The 18,905-nt window shown below is 43.1% G+C and overlaps 1 protein-coding gene and 1 long non-coding RNA gene across 2 annotated transcripts in view; one reads left to right on the top strand and one right to left on the bottom strand.

Moving 5' to 3' along the window:
* Nucleotides 1-909: 909 nt before the first annotated feature.
* The window catches only part of LOC119385368 (translation initiation factor IF-2-like), a 91,117-nt gene continuing 73,121 nt past the window's right edge, over nt 910-18,905 (bottom strand). Inside the window, exon 9 of the mRNA XM_037652820.2 lies at nt 910-5,418. Coding sequence (XP_037508748.1) covers nt 5,242-5,418 — 177 coding nt within the window. The 3' untranslated portion in view covers nt 910-5,241. The remainder of the gene's footprint in view (nt 5,419-18,905) is intronic.
* On the top strand, nt 12,847-14,255 carry LOC125757585 (uncharacterized). The gene is made up of 3 exons (XR_007415330.1): nt 12,847-13,168; nt 13,742-13,949; nt 14,039-14,255. It is a non-coding gene; the product is annotated as an uncharacterized LOC125757585 (long non-coding RNA).

The raw sequence follows: 18,905 nt of genomic DNA, 5'->3' as shown, positions 1-18,905 counted from the left end.
CGAAGAAGACTTCTCTTTCGCGCGAGCGTGCGCATGCTGCAGTTGGCTATATGTGGTTTTGCCTGCGTTAAAATCATCATCAAAGCGCTCGAAGAACAAGAGGAAGACGAATTCTTTTTCGCGCGAGCATGCTACAGTTGGCTATGCTATATGTGGTTTTGCCAGCGTTAATATCATCAAGGCACTCGAAGAACAAGAGGAATAAGACCTCTCTCGCGCGAGCTGCGCCTGTAGAGGTCGCCTCTGGAACTAAGGTTACGGTTACGGCGCGGGACTTCGCCCCAGCTTAAGAACCTGGCGAGCCAGCTCCTAATAAGGTAATATCCTCTCTCTCTTTTCTTTTTTTGCTTCTTGTTCAGCTACAAAATATTGCGCATAAAGGGATTATGCGCAATATTTCAGCACTGCAGACAGAGCCTTTTCAACCAGGGACAAGAATGGTGCAGCGTGGTCACTTTCCGCTGAGGGTCTGCTCTAGGCTTTCGTCCTCCACGCTGGCCGGCCCGACATGCCTTGCATGACTTGGTTTCTGCCCCTCAATACATCAAGTGGGGGTTTTGGCTTTGCACCTTTCGGCTTATTTAACATTCTTTTCGAATTTGCTAGGAATTTCTACTATCAGGCGCGCGATAGCTAGGGGCATTTGAAGAGCATAGAAGCGTCATTACCTAGAAATGGTAAAATAGTTGCCAGATTTGGACTTTAATAATCTTTTCGTGGAATATAGTAGTCATTTTCTACAATTAACAAAATTAATCGGGAATTTATTGAATAGAAACAGCATATCTCATACAGCATAAATTACAATAATACCTGAACATCTCATATTATGACTGTTCATCACTGCTATATTTATGCGTGACAAAAGAGAGGCCGTATTTACATTTTTGTCCCATAAATAAGTTGCACGAGTAAGTTCTTGGACAGCAAGCGGATTGCACTAATTGCAAAAGCATCCGAAATTCCAGTAAATGCACATTATGCAATAAAAACACAAAAAGACTGCTAGAACATTGACCAAGACTTCCACACTGAAAGAGCAGCAACAACATGGTAAAAACTAATAACAGTGGTGGTAGAATAAGCAAAGGGAAATGACACTTATATATAATACAATGTAAAATTTCCAAACAACGTCACAGTCTAAGTGAACAGTGGCAGTGGTATTTTCTTCCTGGTGTGACCATCTCGGTTTATGCTAGACAATTGCACTATTGTAATAAACAGCTTGTAACAAATGTTACAACATGCACGCACTTCAGCATGGCAGTGACGGTGACGAAGTTTAAGTGCACTGTGATGATGTCTACTAAGACTTGTCATCATTATGACACATTTCAGAATGAAAGGAACAGTCAGTTAATGACAACCTGATAATATGAGCACACGTTTTCTTTGTTAACAAAAGCTGCACAGCTATCGTATTTATTATAGTATAGGCGGGCCTTTTCTTGTCGGAAACGTCACCCATAATTAGGTATCGACCTATATTCGTGGCCAAAGCTAGCAAAAAATACCGAGCTAATGAAGTTCCAATGCCGTACCCACCATTCCTCAAGCGTCAGCTGCACTGGTATGGCAGACCACAGAAATAAAGAGGAAGAATAGCATCAAGAACTCTAATAAAACTTTCAGAGAGCACTGTGAACGCTGCAGACTACATTTCTGACTCAGCCACCGTGGCTGCACACGTTGGCACACTCAGTCGAGATTTTCTGTTGACTGATAAAACCATAAAAATGAGAGCAGCATCATCCACAGAACTGTGATCACTGTATGTGACTCGGTTGTCACCAGCAGTTGAGAAAACACAGGCCTTCAAGGTGATGCTTTTTTTTTTCTCACGAAAAGTGACGTGTGTACAATACATGCGTGTGTATTATAAACAAACTGTGCTTATTGTAATTAAAGGTGCGCCTTACTCCAATTTTCCATTTCTCAAAAAGTATGGGTTGATCTATATATTCAAATCACTTTTTAAAATTTCTCGTAGAGACCAATCTAAGAGCTTAAAATAACAGAGAGCTAAGCTAGTTGGTAAGTGTTCATGTTAAAGAGACAGGGCGTGCAAACACTGACACAAAAAAGAAGTCAAGACACCACAAACGCCCACTAACAACTGAAGAGACGCACAACGGCGGAAAAGAAAGAAGGCATGAAAACTTATTTGTACATGCCCATGCAATAGGCGAACCTCTCAATCCGGCACGCGTGATGGTCTACGTGAGAGACAACTATTCAGACACTTGATTTCTGCTTTATGCAGGTTAATCGATGGTTGGCTCACGCATGCGCTAACACTATTATCGATATGCCAGGCCTGAACCATTAAACGCTTTTCTTCATTCCTGTGCCGGTACAAAATCGCGCATTCATCGAACTTTGACGTGCACTTACACTATCGACAATGTAAAGATAGATTAGACGGTGAGCCTCCAGTTAGCGATCTCTTATGTTCCATTATTCTCTGGTTAACACAGCGATCCGTTTGCCCCACGTAAAAGCGACCGCAGCTAAACGGAATACACCACACACGTACGGCAATCACTGAATTTTTGGTATGTTTCACAAAACAAATATCAGTCTGCTTCTTATCTATTACCCGCTCATTCTTTCTCTGCACTGCGGCACATATCTTATATACCTAGCTTACTGGCAGCCGTAAAAACAACATTAACATCGTATCTACCCCCTTCTTTTTTTAGCCTATGAGATACGCAATGAACATAAGGAATACCGATGACACGCTTTTTTCTATTGCTTTCTGCAACCATGCTCGGACTTAACAAAATGGATTCCTTTAGGCGTTCAGCAACTGTGGCCACTGCCACGCGAGGATAGCCGACACCTAAAACACGCGTAACCTGTGCGTTAAAGCTGGCACACATTTTGTGTTCACATGACTTAGTGAGAGAAGACTTAAGGCATGACATGGCTATACTGTTTTTTTTTACAATTTTAGAATGTTTCGACGAGAAGTTTAACAGCGGTGTAGATCTAGGAGAATATTACCAGCACACGTGGTCCTCCTGAAACGTTAAGGAAATGTCTAAAAATTGTATTCCATCATTCCGAGGCAATTCTTTAGTGAAGTTAAGCCCTCCTCCGTTTAATTCACATTGTTCGCTCACTGACGTAACCACCGATTCAAAGTCATCACCACTACAGAAAATCAAACAATCATCGATGTACCAGAAAACCTTAATTAATACAATTACCTAAGGCGTCCTCTAAGCGTTTGTTGATCTTGCTAATGCATAAATCACTAAGAATTGGAGCAACCTTAGGACCAATGCAAATTCCATATTTCTGTGCATAAATGCCTTCCTTCCAACCTACCAACGTTGACTTTAAATACATGAAAAGGATTTCTAGAATAGCCTCCGTAGGCACACCACACTTACCAGTGAAAACGTTTCCTGCACTTGTTCTTTGATAGAATCCTTAACACGTTTTAATAAGCCTTCATGCAGCAAGGAGTAATGAAGGTATTCGATATCCATGCTAAAAGCTTTACAACCACCACGGTTCTCCTTTGAGTGGAACTGAACTAGCACCTGAGGATCACACATGCAAAAAGGGTCTGAAAAACTCACTGAGGTTAAACAGTTCTGCAAGTAACTAGAAGCAGCGATTTGCCAGGTGCCTTTTTCAGAAACAATAGCTCGAAAAGAAATCTTGTTCTTATGCGTTTTCGCCAGAAAAAAAAAACAATTCTAAAGTGAGCGAGCCTTCTTGACATTACACGCTATTCTCTCAAGATTATGTCTTAACAAAAGATCGACAGCACGCACGCTGCCTAACTACCGATGGTTTAAGTTTTACCTCCCTAAAATTCGTTTTTATGGCTGTTAACGCTTTTTCTGAGAACATGCTGTCTAGCATAATTCGAAATACCCTTCCTTATCTGAAATCACAGGCCTGACTTCCTTCTCCAAAAAATACTTAACCAAAGACTGTGTCCATGTTTGCTCGCCCTGTCTCTTTAACATCAATATAAGAGGTCGGGTATATTCAAGCTGGACCTATTTTTGAGTAAATATATGCAGCTCACTTTTGAGTATGCAGCTGACTAAAACTACTACAATGAACAAGTGGCAACAATGTGGCCAGAAATGAAGAAGCAATAGCAGAATGCAAAAGAAATGAAATATTAAATTTATATAATAATATCAAATTTCAAGAGCACATCATAACCTAAAGCGAACAGCAGCAATAGTATTTTCATAACAATGCCATTATATCAGTCTATGCTAGACAGCTGCACTAAATAACACTTAAAAATAAAACACTAAGACATACAATAGTAGGAAAAAGTACTTTCTTTTTTCTTATAACATTCTAATATCACAATCTTAATATTTCCAAAGTAAATCAGAGTCTAAAACAAGCAATGTCAGTGATTCCTTTATAACCCTCTTCAAGAAAGAAAAAAAACTTTTCCTACTATTGTATATTTGAACCTTGATAATTCAAGCGCACTCAAATAGAGTTCATGAATCAAACTGATATTCACATTCCATGAAAATCTTGCACATTAGAACAACGGAAACTTCACTCTTTGAGAAGAGCTGAAGGCATGCAACGGTCAATGTGGTGTAGAAAAACAAATGCCCCTTTATGCAAACCTTGCTCTAAACAAATTCTTGAGATATCAAAGAGTTTGAATTACCAAGGTTACATGCATGACTGAGTTTAAATTACCAAGGTTACATGCATGATTTTGCTCAAGGTAAAACGTTTTTAACTCTAAAATAAATTATTCTCACGAATGGGCCAATTATTTCGAATGGGCAGAATATGAGTTGGTTCATCAAATACTGGCACGAAAAAATTCTATAAAGTGTACTAACTCATCCACAGTTCTAGTCAAGCCCACGTTCAAGCCACTGAAAGCTCTCAATTGGGCACAGAAGTGGCACATTTTACGTCATCTGCCAAGAGAACAAGATGCTGTCAAATACAAAGTTTTACAGCACACACGCTGGTTTCTTTTGCCACCGGCCATAGTAATCAATTGACATTCCATAAGGCAAACACCAGATAGCTCACGGATGGCATGACAATGCAGGTTGGCAGGCCTGCCCATTGGTGCACAAACGCTTCCGAGGTCACAGTGCTGACTGGCACCAAAAAGAATGTTGCTGTGACGTTTCAACTTGGCACAGCATGAAGGCAGGCTGTGTTCGTTGGCTGTGCTTCCACTAGACGGGCATGAAAATGGATGTGCACAAACTGTGGCTATGGAGCAGGTGGTGCCTTGGCGGAAGGTGATGCAACACTGCTTGCCATGCTGTTGGTAGTCTCAAGGTCCAGCGCTCGCTCCAGACGCTGTGACTCGGAGCGCAGCCGATCGGGCCGTTGAGCAACCGCATGCAGCGACCGCTCAAGCTCAGCGCTGAGGCCATCACCCCGACCCTGCATGGACAAGAACCAGGCTGTTTCACTGATGTGAATGAAATATATTAAAAGCTCATTCATTCAGACAATCGGATAATTTAAACGTGCTCTCTGGCCCCGACAGGCATATTTGTTGTTTAATGGAATCAAGCTCTCGTTAATTCGGTCATATTTGGCCACAACCAAATTAATTCGGACGATCCTCGGGGCACGCCAAGCAAGAAGCGCCGCAAAGGAGTGAAAACGGCGTTCGGGAACCACTGAAACGGCCACAGGCCTGCAGAAGGATGTGGTCACCATCCACAATATAACCACAATTGCGTTGTTGGCGACCAAGGCCACAGCAGCTGCGGCAAAGTTGTTTCGTTTTCGATTTTACTTAGCGCGCACAAAAAACTGCGCTGGCCATTTTTCCAGAGAAAAAATTATCTTCACATGCATGTGGTGGTGTTGCTGGTGGCGGTAAGCAAAAAGAGATGAGTTCAGAGCCCGTTTCGGGTCATAGGGACACCGAAGTACTTAAAAAAAAAAAAGAGGTTTTGGTGTGATGTTATAGAATTTCGTGCAGCAAGCTAAAAAAAACACGCCAAAAATTCGCATAAACTAGCGCGAACAACTGCATTTTGGCACAAACGCAAAGTGCACGTCTCGGAGGGCGCCGCGAATCTCTCTGCCACTAAGATTAGTAGAAGCTTCACAACACCATCAGGGGTGCCTCCAAGGCTGCTGGCTGCATACAGCAGAAGGCGATAGCGTGTAGTCAAGTGTTTTTTCGTTTTAAATAAGCACATAGTTGTTAATACGGCAATCTGTGGGTGTCACAGTGAGCTCGATGTAGTACAGTCTAGCGTGATTTGAAGGTTATCACAGCCACCACGGTGGTACGGTGCTCAATTGCTCACCCGCAGGCCGCAGGATCGAGTCCCGGCCGCGGCGTTCGCATTTTCGGTGGAGGCAAAAATGCTTGAGGCCCACATACTTAGCCTTAGGTGCACGCTAAAGAACACCATATGGTTAAAATTTCCGGAGCCCTCCACTACGGCGTCTCTCTAATCAAATCATGGTTTTGGGACGTTAAACCCAAACAATTATTATTAATTATGAAAGGTTATCACGCAAGTGTTGACTGAGGACTACAACAGCGCACCAGTCCAGAATCCTCTTTCGAGGAAAGGGAGGTATCAGGCAAGCTTCCTCACTCTTTTTGCTCTTCCTTAAGCAGCGACCACTCCCGTATGAGGAAGGCACATTTTCATTTCTTTTTTTATGACGGCGGAATGTTTATATTTTATGCAGCTTAGCAATTAAGTCGTTTAAATGAAGTAGAGCCAAGCACCAGCTTTACCAGATCTTTCCTATCAATTTCACTAGGGTCCACAGAGATAAGAGCCAACAAACTATATGTTTCATTGCATCGAATGGAGAGCTTAAAATTGAGAGAAAACGTGAAGAGTACGTCGTAGGGGGTGATTGTTGTAGCATGGAATAGCCAAGGAGGGAGATAAGAATGCAAAATCTTGATTTTTCACTGTTCTGAAATGCGCCGCTAGACTTTTGGGATGCTAGGCCAGTCGAAAGACACGCGATAACCTTCAAATTGCGCTCGACTGTACATCTGTACTTGTTTGAGCCAGTCGTGCGTCTATACGAACAATGACTGAACATGTTGCCATTGCTGATGACACGGCACAAGAAAGTGCTCCCCAACCCGCAACCTACAGCCGTGATAAGCACAGGCTGAAAATATTTGAATCCGTGGCTAATCACCAATTTACTATAATTAGACCTGTCGCACACGCAGTGATTACAGTCGAGCCCGAGCTGGATCACTGCTCTATTTGCATCGGGTAACGCTATATGGACACTTTAGATAGCGATAATGTTTGATCCAATGACATTAGATTGCGACCAAACATCTCGGTGGCGATTATAGGCCATCGTCTATATCATTACATGAAAGACAGCTGCAACTCTCTATCTTGATTGAAAGATACGATCAGAGTGGGCCTTGAGTGAAATTGCCATGCGATATCGGTATGGCATAGCCCAGCTCTGATCGATATATTTTCAATCATTATCGAGAACTGTCGCTGCTACATGGCTGACTTCATTCAACATGACGGTGCAATCGACATGTGGGCGACTGGATCTTAGATTGAGCCAAAGCACGATAGAAAGTACCCATGTCGCAGCACACAAGCCGTGATGTGTTCGATAGCGATTCAAAATGAGCGTTTTGCAGAAGTGCTAGCATCACACTCGCACATAGCAATAACCATTATGTCAACAAATAAATCCAGCCATCTAATCAGTCCCACTCTTCAAGTTTGGTGGCGCAACAGGCTAACGCACTGCGGACTACATGGGGCTGCAAAAGCTTCATTTGAATCATGCGTTCCTTGCAAATTCCTCTGGGTAATCTTTCTTAAAATTTTATTTTAACATTAACAGTACTGCTCCGAAGGAGCAGTAATTTTATTTCGAGAAAGAAGTGCACCTGCTGCTTCTAAGTGACAGCGCCAAAGGCCCACCACGAAGTGGCAACATGTGTTATGGCCCTCTTGGGACATGAGTGAACGACGGACATTGGCAAAATAGAGACAATTGCGCATCGCGAATAATGATAGACATAACTTGTAACTGTTCATCCTTACGTAACGAACCGCGTTCTCGGAAATGAGGCGGCGCTGACAGCTGCACTGTTTCGGGCCCTGCCGAAACTCACTCTGCACTCCATGTAAGACCCCTGATCAGATGTATTAACTCAGTTTTTCTTCCTTTTGTGAAGGCATGCCACAGTTGCAGCGAGATCCTTCTGTTGTGCGAAAATACAGAAGGGACCGCGTTGCATTTCAGTCGCGCAGACCTCATAGTCAAGGATAGCGATGGCATTCCAGACGAAATTCACCTGTATATAGTCTTTGTTTCAGAAATACTTCGGGCATAGCAGACTCGCTTTTGTAGCATTGAAGATATTGCTCTTAATAGCAGTGACCTACTTTGCAGCCATCTTCTGATCTCGAGAGAATTAGTAAAATGCGACTTCATTGCGACCGTAGGTGCTATTGCAGGTGATGCTACACGCACACTTTGGATAGCGATATTGTTTGATCCAATGACAAATGCCACGCAGAGCTTGGCATGGTGAACACGCTTAAACACGGCACATAGGCTATTGCAAAGGCCGTAGAAACGCTGCTGGTGAAATTCCGTATCGCAAGAATCTCCAAGTGAGCAAATAGGACGGTGCGGTGGTAAGCAAATCCCTGCAAACCTCGCTGCTGACACTTCCCTTGGCAGCGCAAAGGCGTAAACCAATGCAGTGATCTTGTGCAGCCCTCCCGTTGTTGTCACTTCTCTATACGTTTCTTTTTCTGTCATCCTCCTCTCCTATGGTCTGTGTGCGCAGAGGGCGTTTCGGTGGCTAAAGCATGCCCACTTATAGCGCCATTATTTAATTAAATATCGTGAAAAAAATCTATGTAGGTATGTTATAAGAGGTAAAATTTCCAAATTACCAATAAATTCGAGAATTGAAAACCACTTCAGTGTCCCTTTAAGACATGCGGGTTTTGAGCCACGGCCACATGGTGAACGAAGTCACGAAGGACGAAAATTGCGGCTTTTACACTGCTCTTATGAAAAACAAGTACTGGATTTACATATTTATCAAGAAAATGAAAATGCATTGATGTAATAGACACTCGTTTATTGTTTTCTTGATACTTTCGATAACTTGGCATTCGGTCAATTCAAACATTTTTTTGGTCCAGTGAAATCCGAATTAACCAGCTTTTACTATACATTGTTTGCTACAGCATTCCTTCACTAAGTGCTACACTCTGATTCACTAAAAGAGAGAAAAGTACTGCCCTTCCAACTGATCCACCAGAGATGAAATGTCAGACACCTTGGCAGGGCCAAACGAGATGGGTGGTAAGGCCTGCTTGTGTATTTCAGCATAAATGTTCCGTAAAGCTTGAATAGGAGTGTATGTAACCTTTCTTTATGGAAATGCTACACGAAAAACACGAGTTTTTCTAAAATTACATATTTTTTGTTCTAACATGTTTTGTAAAATTGAGTTTCTCTACTTTCATGACAATAAAAAAAATGAAGGCTGGATTCCCATTGAAAATGGGTTAAAATCATGTTTAAAGAGCATGAGGAGGCTGTTAAAAACTAAAAAAAAGAAATGTGTGCATTCTCTAGAGTCCCCTTGCTAGCACCGCGCAGCTTCTTGCCATTGCATTTCATGCGAGAAGTTCACGAAAGAAACATTGTCAGAATAGACATGAATACCAAGCTCCAAAGGTTGCAGGTTCGGTGCCTGCCGGTGGCAAGTTGTCTTTTCATCCACTTTAGTTTCTTCACATCTATATCACAATTACTAAAATACAATTAATTCAATGTCCCCTATACCTTCCTTGGCTTCATAAAGATTGTATCAAACAAAGAAACAAGCTCTCTAAATTCCCTTCCTTCATTTAAGCTTCCATGAAGGAAGAAATCATCTTAAAAAACATATTTTACCCTTAAAGCACACTGTTCTCAAGATGCAATTTTGGCAACTTCTTCAGTTTGGACATTTTGTATTTCGTACTTCTGATGCTCGGATCATGATGACATTATCGCACATTTTCTTTGACATCTGAAGAGTGTGGTTATCTCCTTCAAACATTGACATTAATAATATAATTCTCAGAAATTTCACGCAACCTATTACTGGGGTCTGAACAGTCTAAGACTTCCCAGGTTCCAATTTTTCATATTCATTAAAATAATTTATACATACTTTCTAGTATGTTTTCGACATTCTACAGTTAACTTGGAAAAATATGATCCATTATTGGTTTATAAATATGGAAGTTTAGCTACAGAAAAAGCGTGGCCAAAAAAGCCTACATTTTATATACTGTCATAATAAGGAACAAAAGCTTTGCAACTCGCAATAAAACCACTTAAGTATTTGAAATTGCCATCAAAAACTACGTAACCATCAAAACTTTCATTGCTCTAGGCTGTATATTAAAAACAATTTTTTTTTTCTAGTAGCGTCTCTCTTTACAGGGCTGCCTCTAAACTACCTCCAATATTTATTTAACATTTTAAGTAAACGCTTGCGGCGAGTTTAAAATGCCGTCATGATCAGCAGTGCCAAACGCAGCAGTGCTACGAGCTGCAGGTGTGCCACAAATTCCAAGGAACACTCCCCTGCTCCTCTCCGGGCCTTTCAGGCGCTTGTCCTTTTGATACGTGTCTTTCGCACTTACAGAAGCTTTCAGTATCCCCAGCATTTGTCATGACGTCGCCACATACATATAGTCCTGTCAGCAACAAGAAGAACCTGTCTGCTCGCTGCTTGCCCTCATCTTATGGCTCAGCCAGGAGGACAGCTATGGGCTGAGGAACGGAACGTAGCAAAGAAATAGTGAAATGAGCGAGAGGCGGTTCTGGGTTATCAAACGTGTGTCACTCCGTTATAACGGCAACGTTTAAAAAAATTCTTGTGGCTACGTGTGTATTGCACAGTCATGCACAACTGCAACACCACAACTAAATTTCAACCTCTGTGTGGTTTGGGGCCCCTTAAAGGCCTCTTCGCCCAAGGAAGTTTATAAAAAAGTGGAATTGTGCTTCAGCTGAGCAAGGAAAATTACATGTCTAGAAGACAGTGGAAAAGCATGGTTTCTGACTCAGTCCAGACAACTTAAAGGAGTCCTTAAACACTTCTGAACATACTTGGAAAAGAACTGACGTTTGGGTGAGTTATGTGGTTAAACATGTTGAGTGGTTTCGCGCTGATGTTTGTGTCCCTTCTCTGCCTTTGTCCTCATTTGTTTCACACTGAAACCACTCAACATACTTGGAAAACATAGTCAATCTGTGAACATGTGAGTCAACTATCACTGCAGTGTACAAAGCAGAAAATTTTGAGCTAACAATTAAATATTGCTAGAAAATTGCTTGCTCTGTCTTTTGCACTGTCATCATCACCAGCTAGGGTTCAAGTGAAAGCAAGCGAGGTGATTATTTCTTGACATCGTCAGCAATAGTATTATTGCCAATTTGTTAATGAGAACACATACTTGACTGCAATGTCAAAAAAGCAGTTCATATTCGCTCTTTAGGCCTTGATCGACAGACGTACGCTTAATGTTTCATTTTCTCCTACAATCACATTAGATGACACCTGGTGTATTTACCTGCAAGGCCCTTTCCAAGACCATGTGCCAAAGTTAATCACTTGCTTTGTACTGAGACAACTATGACACTGCATACTTTCATCTCTGAAACATGTATGCTTGCCAGCACACCCAGGTGAAAATGAGTAACTGGGAATCCAACTGGTTTCAACTGGTATCAACTGGGACCAAATGGTTCCAGTTGGGAAACAACTGGTCCCAGTTGATTCCATTTGCAACTGGTCCCAGTTAGCAGCTGGTCCCAGTTACAACTCAACTGGTCCCAGTTAATTCCAGTTGCAACTGGTCCCAGTTAGCAGCTGGTTCCAGTTACAGCTGAACTGGCCACCAACGGGAACCATGACCAGTTGAACTGGAAGAAGCTGATCCCAGTTGGAAACCATAACCAGTTAAATTGGAAGCAAGTGGTCCCAGTTGCGCCCTAACTGGAAGTGCGACCAGTTGTCTTGGTTGTACGGTTCTTCAAAGTGAAAGAAGAAAGATAATTGAACGCATACGCAGAATTGCTGCACTTGAGTAAATGGGTTTTATCTAAGAGCTTTTTGTGTCCTATTCGCAGAAGGGTACCATCACTGGCCTAGTAATATTCCTAGGACAATGAGAGAATAAGAAAATGGCATCTCATGGTTTGCGAATGAATTATCTTTTCTTGTTTAGACGTCATCCTCTTCGTGTTGTTTAAACCCCATTACATTAATATATACAGCCTTACCTCACCTGATATATATGTATTTTTTAAAATCATATTATCGTGGATTATTCCGTTGCGCAAATGCGGAACACAGTGCACACAAGCGTACGCTTGTTTTAGCATCGGTACATTCAACTAACATTAAAAAGCTGTTGTCAATCTTTTTACGTCCATCACGGTGACAATACGCGCAACCGAGGCGGGCCCAATTGACGTTGGGGTGTTAATATTGCCGTCGTCTCGCTGGGAGCATGCCATGCTTAATAGTCTTGTGTGCAGCACAGCGGTTACTTCCGTACGAGAACGAAAAATGGAGTAGTGCCAGTGCCGAAAGCTACCACAGCTGAGACTGCCGACATGCTGCCGACACAAACCCACCCACAAACCGCTGCACAAACGCAGCCTCTCTACATCGACTGCCGTCACATTAGTCCCGTATCTCATAGGCTCAAACATTGAACGAAGCAGTAAAGCAATCAAGCATAAAGATTACATATAAAATAAACTGAAATGAATTATTTCGTGCCAATTTGGCAATATTTAATGGAAGAAAGAAACTGGATAACAAAGACATAAAATTTAGAAAAACAGCGATGCTAGTTTCGTACACCACATGGGACGAGGGCTAGCTACCGAGCGCTCGGTGGTCCGTGGTCGCGCTGCTTAGTTGTGCTGTTTTTCAAAAGGAACGTGCAGTCATGGCGTGCGTAAATTAGACTTTGTCGAATTAGTGTTCGGCAGCTTCATCTGTGGAAGACTTTGACTTCAGGCGAACGCCGGACAAGTGTTTACGCCTGTGACAAGACGGATATATGGACCCATTGTGTGAGGAATGCTGCCTGCCAATTGTCAGCGATGCAGCCGTTTGAAGGTAATTATACCATTTATGCTTCGAGTGCTAGTTGTTCAGTATCCTAGAGAAGATGTAGATATAATACAGGCAGAGTGCTTTGAGTGTTGAGACGATGGAACGTTGCATTGTAAACAAATGCTTTCTATACTGCTCTAGCTAAGTTTGTTTATGGGTTTGTGCGGAGTGCTCGCAAACTTGCTGCCATTTGTTTGGGAGCATCACAGAAAATGAGTGCCGTGCAATACTTGTGCTTTGAACGGCATGCTAAATAACTATGAAGTGTACTCGTAACTCTGTACGCGACGTTCAAAGAAAGCGCTAAGGGCCCGTATTTGCACTCTAAATGAATATTTCTGAACCTGTTGCAGGTGTAGGCATATGAATTCGAGTGAAAATAATGGTGTTTTTTTATTATTTTTTGCTGATGATATATAAACTCGACTTCTAAAAATTCGGAATAGATGCAGCGCATGATCTCTGTAGACACTGTTTGTCGTGTGAATTGTTAGAAGGTAGGTCTGCTGTGTATATCTATAAATTGATATGACTGTTCTGAGACATGCATGAAACATGTTACCTCTTATTTTGCAGCAACGCTGTTTCATTGGTCTCGGGTGAATGGCACAGATTCATCAGCTGCGCAGCCCGAAACTTCACCAGTATATTGGTTGAGAAAATACAGCACTGCATGAAAGCCGAGCGGAGGAAATCTTTGCACTGAATGTGCACCCACGCAATAGGAACCTCGGCGAAGACCCCAAACCCGCACTGACCCCGGAGAAGGTCAACGTCGTTGGAGGTTGGTCTGCTGTGTATATACCTTGTGGTGAATTATTATTACTAATACTTTTAATCTGTTTAACAAGGTATGAACTCTTTATTTTTCAGCGACCCTTGCCCATTGGGCCCGCTCAACAAAAAATGAAGCGCTGGCGGCAGCAACCAACTTGACCAATGTGCTGTCTGAAAAAATCCAGGATAGTGTGAAGGCTGAGCGCCGAAGAGAAAGGGAGGTTGTGCGCAGTCCGGCATTATGAACATTTTTTTTTCCCGCAAGCTTATTTTGAACTGTAATTTATTGGTTTCAATAAATATATATTAAAACCTTAAATGCTTCTTTCGAATGTCTTAGGTGTTATCACAGTAATCCACAAGTTCAAGTGTACTTGAGCTGACTGGAGTATGATTACATCGGTGGAGACAGGTCCCTGATGGCATCTGGAACCAGTAGGCAACTGGAACCAGAAGGCAACTGGAACCAGTAGGCAACTGGAACCAGTAGGCAACCGGAACCAGTAGGCAACTGGAACCAGTAGGCAACTGGGACCATTTGGCAACTGGGACCAGTTAGGTACTGGAAATGTGTTCCTTAAACCATTTGAACTGGAACCAGTTGAAACCAGTTGGATTCCCAGTTACACATTTTCACTAGGGCAAGGCAGCCCTCTTCTATATACCTTGGGAGCTAGATGTCTTGGCAGATGTTGATTCATATTTAGCTAACTGAAAGCACTTCAAAATGCACAATCTGCATTTGGCACTGTATTGCTGGTCAATCTGGTGCAGGAGAAAGCCAATCTGTCCCATGACTTCGTAGCTCGACCACTTGGACAGAGCAGAGTGCACAAAAAGCACTCTAGCATGATAGTTGGACCTCACATCTACTGTGTAATGTGGGTACCACTGAGTGCTGCCACATGCAAGCATCGTGCACAACTAAGCCAAAAGCAGTGAACACAGTAAATAAAAGAATGTGCTCAAGGCCATGATGCAAAACAATGAAAGCTTTGGGCAAGGCCTGCCCTGCGTAGCTTCCTGCGCAATCACAGGGACAAAAGAAGAGAGAAAGTGCCTGCAGCAATGCTATATGGGTACCTGTAACTCTGCTTACACATAAAGGACTGAAAAAATTTACAGAAGGACATTCCCAAGGCAATGAAGTCCATTGGAAAGGTAATTCTATGATTACTCAGAAGCATACTTCAGGGCTGTTTTAAAACAGCAGGCTGTGGCAGAAAACAAGCGCACTTGCTTGTCCACGGTTGCGGTGTTGTCGTCAACAGCAGTGGCAGCCTGGTATCCCAGTGTAGCCAGGTTGTACAACAGGTGCATCTCCCACGAGCGCCCGCACCAGGGCGACCACAAGCAGGATGAGAACCAGCACAGTCTCCATTGTGCACAGGCCAAGCACCGCACGAAAGGCCTACGCGCCCATTACAATTAACTGTACTTGGGAAGATACTTCAACCAAACGAGATTGCTGTAACAAATTCTCTATAGTAAAATCTGAAATAAAACTTTCTTTTATTTCCCGATCCTAGTTCATCTAATGGCTGCCTATATTACCACAGTTTTTCAAAGTATTCCTGCGTCAGAGTTAAACCGCCGCAGTGGTCTAGTGGTTATGGTGCTTGACTGCTAACCAGAAGGTCACGGGGTCGTATCCCGGCCTCGGCGGCCACATTTTCGATGGAGGCAAAAATGTTCGAGGCTCATGTACTTAGGTGCACGTTAAAGAACCCCGGGTGGTCAAAATTTCCAGAGCCCTTCACTACGGCATCCCTCATAATCGTGTCATGGTTTTGGGACGTTTAACCCCAACAATTATTATTATGCATCAGAGTTTAAGTAGTGCATAAGTACTCATACACAATGCATATGTGCAGCAAGCAATAATTACAAGACCCAGAGCATTATGCTTGAAGACAGACTTCATGGCACTGTCAAGCAAAGCACATTCCTGTGCCATTTTCCATTCCGTAGTACAAGACCAGTATACATCACATTGTTTTCACACACCCACAACTGATCACTCTGATGATATGATGCATGCAAGAAATAGCCTGTAGCTTCTTGCCACGATTTTGAAGGCAAGTATAGAAAAAAAATTGGATGATGGCATCGAAATATTGCTGCAACAAGCATGAAAAAAAGCTTAGCACTTGTGGTTCTTCCATTAAATAATAAACAGGCTAGTCCTTTTGCTATATAAGTCATGCATCAGTAAATCAATTCTATTGCGACCAACAGCCTCCACAGTTTGATAAATAATTCATTAGAGTATTCACACTGGTGCACTGCTGAAACAAACAAAACACACACAGTAAAGCATTTGCAGACTTGCAATGATGCACGTGTGTGTATCTAACAGCAGAATTATGCATTAAGCATAGCTGAACTCGAAGCTTTTCCCAACTTTGTAGCATGCGTTGCAGAGGGGGTAGCCACTGTACTAGATTGTGAGGCATACTTCAAGGTGTTCCCAAGAAGCTTCAGTTGAAATTTCTGTGGACATGGTTTTATTCTACTTAAGAGTGCTAGCAATCTGCTCTGACTGATTTTTTTACTTGATAAAGCACAAAAAGCGTGGGTGAAAAAAATTTTTAACTTCATGTTCATAATAAGTTTGAACAGTGTGACTGGACGCAGACAGAGAACATGTACACACACACACACACACACACACGCGCGCACACACACACACGCACACGCACACACACACACACACACACACACACACACACACACACACACACACACACACACACACAGCACTGACTTTCCACTGGAAATTCAATCAACTAGCCCACCAACACACTTTGGCAAATTTCAAGTTCATCTATGTCTCAAAAGTGCTGTCAATGAAACAATAGAAAACGTCAGCTCTTTTTTAAAGGGCCCGTAAACAGGCTGCGACTTTTTTTTTACACCCGCCAAACAAGCTCGCTAATCCGTACAGTAGACCGCGGCGATCACGTTTTCCGAATATTACAGCGCTGCGCGCCGCGCAGACCCTTCATTTCGAAAAACAATTCCCGCGCTTCTTTCCTACGCCTGACCAGTCCTCCTCGTACGCGCAGTGACGTCAACTCGGCGATCGCCGAGTTGACGTAGCACTGAGCTCGTCGATTGGTCTAAACCAGGTCTCAACAAACAATTGTCAAGTTAACGTCAGTTCCTGTTCCCACCCACCGCTACGAAACTGCGCCTTGTTTTTTGGCCCTGCCGTGATGCGGTTTCGGCCACGCAGTTCTCGTGCGTATATTCCTCGCACTGCATAGCACCTGCACGCACTTCGGCGAAGCGTTGTTGGCGTTGTTCAGTGGCCGGCTGCAAATCGAGCGGGAAGAGGGGAATCTCCGGTAGCTCGGACGGGTCGCGCTTGCTCGCGCGGCAAGCGGGGTTCTCCAGGCTTTTCTCTCGCGCCCCTTCGACGTCTCGGAAAGCAAGCACGCATTCCTGCTGCATTGTGAACTGTCACAAAGGTTTAAAAATAGTGAAGAGCCGAAAACTGCCCGTCAAGTTACGGAGCACGTGCGACAATATAAACAATAAACCAGGAGCCACAGCAAGCGGAAGTGCATTGCGACTGATCGAGCTCGCCCATGACGTCAATCGTTGACGTCGTGTCACGTTGCCGAAGTGGGCGGAGTCACGACGACGGGCTACGCCTTTTCCTCCATGGGGCGGAGAAGGGTGGTGAGGCCGCGCGAAAATTTGAAACCAGCTGAAACGGATGTTCTAACCCCTGTAACTTCCTTATTATAGCACGTACTCGCAAAATTCTTGCGGCAGCATGTTCACATAGCAAAAGTGCGCATATTTCTTTTCATTACAATTTTTGGACATCGGGGTTGTTTACTGGCCCTTTAACAATGTGACAGTTTTCTAGCTTTGGACACTTTGGACCAATGACACCATGGACCAATGAGAACAATGCTTACCATTCTCTGAAATGTAGATAGTTCAGAACGAAGCCAAAGGCGGCTACTTGGGTTCACAAAGATAGTTGTATCATGGTGTCATTCGTCAAGTTCAATAGTTGATAACAGCTTTTCAGATTCTTAAATGAAAAATACCCGACTTGCCACAGCTGGTGTATTAAATAATTAATATTTACAAGCAAATAAATGTCTTTTTTTGTGACACTGTATCTTTTCATGATGGGCAATGACTGCGTGAAAAGTATTACACTTACAAAGGGTGTTCTGTAAAACCTATAGTGCCTATAGAAGTTCCAGTATTCAAATGGCTAAAAATTTGGGTGCACGTTAAAGAACCCCAGGTGGTCGAAATTTCCAGGGCCCTCCACTAAGGCATCTCTCATAGTCATATCCATGGAAAGAAAGTATTTGAGGAAGAGAAGTTGCTAGGCTGCCGCATCGCACGACAGCACCCCCATAGTGTAATGGAGGAAATACTGTTTTCGCCGCAACACGACAGATGATGCTTCCAGCATGTTGCCATTGTTTACATGTTCTTCTATGGACACGACCTCACAATACCGTCTGACACATTGTAAGTCTTCCCAGATTTCAGTCTGCAACAACAATTAGTAGAGGTGTTACACATTTGAGCTGCAGTTACTAATAGATACTGTCCTTATTATAGGCCCCACAGCATTTTAAATGAGATACTAGTAGTGGTCTCTGAGCAGGCAATGTTTGCCGCATGCACAGGTTCCTCGCTCGTATGTTGTGCGTACATGTGCGTAGGTGGCCTTGGCAGGGAAAGCTCCCAATTTAGGTGAGCCAGCTGTTGTGCATTCTTTCACAATCTCCAGGCTTTCTGTCTCGACTGCTTTCGCAATCTTTTGCCTTACGCAGGCAGCGCTGACTTCTTGACCTTAGCGCATGCTTTTTATGCTGCAACATAGGCGAGTGCTTCCCAGGATTTTAATCGGTGTTTCTTTAAGATGGGGCAGAAATGTGTTGTACCGAACTGCAACATTGGTTATGTATCGTGCAAGGAGAAG

The sequence above is a fragment of the Rhipicephalus sanguineus genome, chromosome 3 (genome assembly GCF_013339695.2).
Source record: "Rhipicephalus sanguineus isolate Rsan-2018 chromosome 3, BIME_Rsan_1.4, whole genome shotgun sequence".
Taxonomy (NCBI): domain Eukaryota; kingdom Metazoa; phylum Arthropoda; class Arachnida; order Ixodida; family Ixodidae; genus Rhipicephalus; species Rhipicephalus sanguineus.
Note: the sequence above shows the minus strand (reverse complement) of the source record. Positions and strands in the feature narration are given on the sequence as shown.